General features: G+C 43.2%; 1 protein-coding gene across 1 annotated transcript; it reads right to left on the bottom strand.

The window, feature by feature from the left end:
- Positions 1 to 197: 197 nt before the first annotated feature.
- senp8 (SUMO peptidase family member, NEDD8 specific) lies at positions 198 to 2646 on the bottom strand. Its single transcript, XM_035652416.1, has 2 exons — positions 2447 to 2646; positions 198 to 1556 (listed from the first exon to the last, which is right to left on the bottom strand). The coding sequence occupies exon 2, from the start codon at positions 1533 to 1535 to the stop codon at positions 870 to 872; it is 666 nt and encodes a 221-aa protein (XP_035508309.1). The 5' UTR covers positions 1536 to 1556; positions 2447 to 2646; the 3' UTR covers positions 198 to 869.
- Positions 2647 to 5032: the final 2386 nt, after the last annotated feature.

The raw sequence follows: 5032 nt of genomic DNA, 5'->3' as shown, positions 1-5032 counted from the left end.
CAACACAAAAGGTTTAAGAAGAATCAGTTATCCAACATTTATGCTGCTGTAAATGCATTGAGGTAAATTGTGTATTCAGAATAACATTAGAATTAAAATGAACTTTTCTGGTGGAAAACGTTAAACATATCAACACAAACAAGATGTGAACTTGATGAAAAGAAGACAGCTGGGACCTCAAATGAAAAACCACAAAGAAAATTTACCATTTTGTCAACAAAAAATGTGACAACAGTTAAATTTATTAGATCAACAGAGAATGAGTTTGATATAGGACATACATTCCTCCACTCGACACTGTCCCATAAACACACAGTGCATTAAAACGATTCAAAACCTTTTTTTGTTGTTAAAACTGAGACACCGAGAACGTGACCAGAACAGACGTGACACGAAGTGGGAGCCGGAATTAAGATGCACATTCTTATTGTCAATTCTAGTCAATTTAAAATGACCCTGAGCAATAATCCGTGTAAACATTTCTACATTCGCTCCAAACTTAAACAGTGGAGAAAAGAAATAAAAAGTCTGCGCCTCCTCTTCCTCGTGACACATTCTCCATCCTTACTAAATATGTACATGGGAGTAAATTCCTTTTATAGGCATGCTGGTGTTCTCGTTTACATGTTGTATCTTGCGGTGCATATATACAAAGGATCAACACGACACCAAGTGTTACACGAGTCATTAAAAGACTCGTAGCACTGCTTTATCTTTTTACACTTGTTTCTACTGTGGAGAGACGGAAATAGAAATATACTTCATATATATATTAGGTGTATACTGTATTCAAGGAGTGCATTCAGATGCTCCAGCGGTAGATATGAGGCCGACCGCTGTTCTGCATATAGCGAGGGCCGACCGACGTGCTAAGGAAAAGACAGAGAGCAGCAGAGGTCGCTCTGAGCGAGACTCTGGATCAGTCTGCACCATTCGGCCCTCTTCTGGGTGATGTAGGCCGGCGTGATGATTTGCACGGGAAGGCGTGGCGAGCCCTCCACTCTGGCCTTCTCGCACAAGGCCTCGGCGATGCAGATGACGTACATGCCGCAGTCGTAGCTGTTCTTCTGCGACGGGCAGGGCTCCTCCGCGAACAGCGCTTTCCTCCCCGCGCCCAGGAACGGCTCCAGCTTGCTGGCGATGCGCCGCGCGTGCAGCGAGTTGGAGCCGTTCTGAGAGTCATAGTGGGCGAAGTGGTTGGAGCTGTGATGGTAGACCAAGAGGCTCCAGTGGGATCCCCCGGCCGTCTGGTTGGAGTTGTCGTTAACGGCGAGGAAGACCCAGCGACGAGACGCAAGACCCAGCGGCTCCAGGAACAGGGCCAACTCATCGGGGCAGGAAGCGCACTTGATGAACTGGGTGACCTCCGGGCTGATGAAGACGATGGTCTCCCCCAGGACTCGGAAGCGCTCAGCAGCAAAGTACTCGAAGGCAAAACCAATGACTTGGTCGTTGAGCCAGTAAGGTCCTTCCAGTAAGGACACGTCAGACCGCCGCAGCAGGCTGTCCCGGTAGCTCAGCACCACAGGGTCCATCCTCCAACACCGTCAGACAGTCTGGAAAACACAGAGGAAGAGTTCAGCCGGTTAATTAAGTTCACCGTCGGAAACTGAATCAGCAACTACTTTGACGTGGTCGGTTTATCTTTTTACTCTCCTCGGGCACAAATACCAACGAATGTCTTTGTTCCATCTTCTTAATTCTTTGTTTTACGTGATTAAAAAGTGCATTTATTCGGATTTCGGACTGTTGCTCAAACCGAACAGGCAATTTTTGGAGTCAGTTTGGGTTTAAGGAGATTGTGATTGTTATTTAAATGTTTCACTATTTCCTGAAATGACACAGACCGACCAGTTAATCCATTAATTAGGAAAGTAATCGGCATCTTTCACTATTCTGTCAGTTTACACACTAAATGATTAGTTAAGAAAAAGAAGAAAAAAAGCATCCACTGATTAATCACTCATTAAACTAATTGTCTTTGCAGCAGTGGAATATTTAACACTGTTTCTATGTTTGTTTTTAAATATCTGTGCATTTTAACTGCAGTTTAACTGTATAAATCCAGTTATTGATCCTCACTGATGTCTCCTCTCAACCAGCTCACACAGGAGGAGACACTGTGAAAGCAAAATCATTATTAACTTTACTAATAAACTATTTATTACTTATTAACAGGTATTTAACATTTAAACACACACACACACACAGAGTTGCTGTTGACCGGCCACAACTTTGCACACTGCAGGAGTGTCACATTTAACCACTGCAATGCGTTTAAAGTTCATCGCTTTTGCCAGCAGGCAGCTCACCGCCGAGGCTGTCTGTAGCTTTTTAACGTGAGCTAAAACCTAACCGCGGCTCACACGAAGAGACACAGTGGTCGTACAACACAAACCGTGTGCCGTCGAGTGAGGAAATACACAAGGTCGATGCCGTACAGTACCTGTAAAAGACACATTCAGATGGAAAGAACCACGAAAACTGCGGTCTTGTCCCTCATTGCAAACGGCTAACGGAAGACCTTCAGCGGTTTGCGACACTGCACATGCGCAGTACGTTTACCGAGAGGCTGCCGGTGTGTTTCACTACGTTATAAGGAGAAAAGTAATCCGTATTTTACATTTTACACTTATATGAGAGGAGACACAACAATGTATGTAAAGCTCAACACGACTCCCGCCGCGACAATCTTATATAAACTCAAAAAAGACGCTCAAATTTGGCGTAACTATGGTCTAAAAAAACTGGTGGTGTGACAGTTTCCATCGCTACCGTGTTGCTACCCGCGTTTTGGGACCCCACGGAGCATGCGCACTAGAGTTCTTCTCCAACCCGCTTAAGCAGCAGATAAAAAAAATTTATTTAACACTCTACAACCGCTCCTTTTCTAAAATTATAAAAATAAAATAAAAATAAAAATAAAAATATAGCAAAAAAAAAAACTCCCCCCCCCAGAGTCCTCCCCCTTCTCTGTGTCTTGTCCCCGCCCATGAGCAGCGTGAACGCGCCCCGATGCGCGTCCCACAGCGGCCGCACTGATTAGCAAGGCAAAGTAGAGTTTTCAGCGTCCGTCACCGAGCTGCGAAGGACTGCTGTTTTTATTATTTAAATTACATTCAAACGGCGAAACACGCACGGATAAAAAGAAATATAAATGCGCAAATATTCTGCGCCAGGACTTGAATTTCGGAGGAGTTGTCCGGAGGCGAGCGGCGGAAGAAAGGAGGAAACAAATTAAATCAGTGGGAATGCAAGGAATTAAATAGAGACTTAGGCATTTTGTCTGGCTACAAGTGTGTGTGTGTGTGATAGATAGAGAGAGAGAGAAAGAGAGAGAGGCTACATGGCGTCTGAATCACAAAATGTCGGTTAACTAATGTTGGCTCAGAGGAATTCACATTTAAAAGTCTATCTTTTTTGGAGTAACTATATCACTACTCACAATCTGTAGGCTTGATAGGAGACTTTTAAAACGTTTGTTTGTCCTTCTCGGAGGACAGCAGTGGTCAAATGGATTGAAATGGAGACTCAGTCACTGCAAAAGAAACAAAACAGATCCGAACAGATCCCAATGTGTTAAACAACGAACAGCAACCATTCATGAATCATATCCACCTTCCCCAGTGTTTACTCACTCACAGCTTCTCCACAACACAGGTAGGGACACTACTTCCGCGTTGCGATACATCCTCCATATAACGTTAGTCAGTACTAAACCAAGTGACGTTAATTAAACTAGCTATCGACTAACAAAGTAAAGGTTGTTCGGCACAAACTCAACGTTTATTCAAAGGTAGAAACACGGTTTTTGTTGCGTGTTGGTTTTGTTTGGAGCAGTGAAGTGCTCATGATATTTATGCCCCAATAAGGTTCGTTAACGGTTGTATGTTGAAAACCCAAACTCACTGGAGATGAATTGAATGTCCTGGCAACCTCTCGGGCGGAGGTCACTGCCATGAGGTTGTTAATGTAACAAAACCACAACTCGGTCTCAGTAAATCCAAAAGATATTCCACAATGTCAACAAACAAATTTCAAAATCCAGGATGGCGCATCTTCTTCGCTCACCTGTCCCCGGCCAACGACAGTGGCTCACTGCTGCTGCTGCTGGCTGGAAGCCGCATTACAACTGTTCCGATAAGAGCTGTAGCATTTTTGAGTTAACATGAGTTGTATTGCCTCAGTGCATCTGAATGAGTCTTGATTTAGCCAACTTCACTTTTCTGGCGCCTCACTTTGACTTTACCATTTCCTGTGATTAATGTTTGGCTAATTAAAAACCTGATTCTTTCATGTGAACGAGCTCATAAACACAACTAATGACCAGCTTTTTGATGACCTGTGGTGATCTAGTTTATTTCCGTGCTTTGTGAAACCAGTAAGTATAGGTCAGAGCCTGAAGTTGACATGTTTTAACCAACCATCGCCTTAACTGTGCCATTACACTTGTTAGGGAATTATAGACCTCTTTCACAGCAGCCATTTTGACATATTATATGGTAAACACAGGTGTTACCAATGATACTAATTAAGGCTCTGTTCCATTAAGTGTAGCAGAGCCTTTCCAGTGAACCAACATGCACAATGGATTTGTTGACATATCATAGCAGAACACTCACAGGTGTATTGACTATTGCTGCATTCCACACAAGGTCCAGCAATTGTGCATGCTGGTTCCCTGGATCTGTTACTGGGATATTTAATAGAACTGAGCTTGTTGTTATTAAGTCGTATGTGTGTTTAAGGCTTTGATAAGTCAAAATGTCTTCTGTGCAACTATGCCAGCACCTTGACTCTGTTTGACCTGTGTTTACCCTACTATTTCATGTGGAAATGCTGCTATGAAAAAAGCATATTGACAGCTGCTGTATTTCTTGGGTAGGATGTTGTTTTGACTTGCTTTAGTTTAGATGTTTGGCCTACACATTTAGTTTATGGTTGCTCTAGACAGACAGCAAATTCTCCTAGTTCTGCCTTCAAACTGTTGGCTTCACCAAACTAATTTATATAATACATATAATCAGTCATA

Source organism: Morone saxatilis, unplaced genomic scaffold, assembly GCF_004916995.1.
Source record: "Morone saxatilis isolate NCDOM2014 unplaced genomic scaffold, NCSU_SB_2.0 Contig11, whole genome shotgun sequence".
NCBI lineage: Eukaryota > Metazoa > Chordata > Actinopteri > Moronidae > Morone > Morone saxatilis.
The sequence above is the reverse complement of the archived record's forward strand: the minus strand, read 5'-3'. Positions and strand labels throughout refer to the sequence as shown.

What these genes read in the sequence shown, in the direction of transcription:
- senp8 (XM_035652416.1), bottom strand. Translation starts at nt 1,535, where the DNA reads ATGGACCCTGTGGTGCTGAGCTACCGGGACAGCCTGCTGCGGCGGTCT.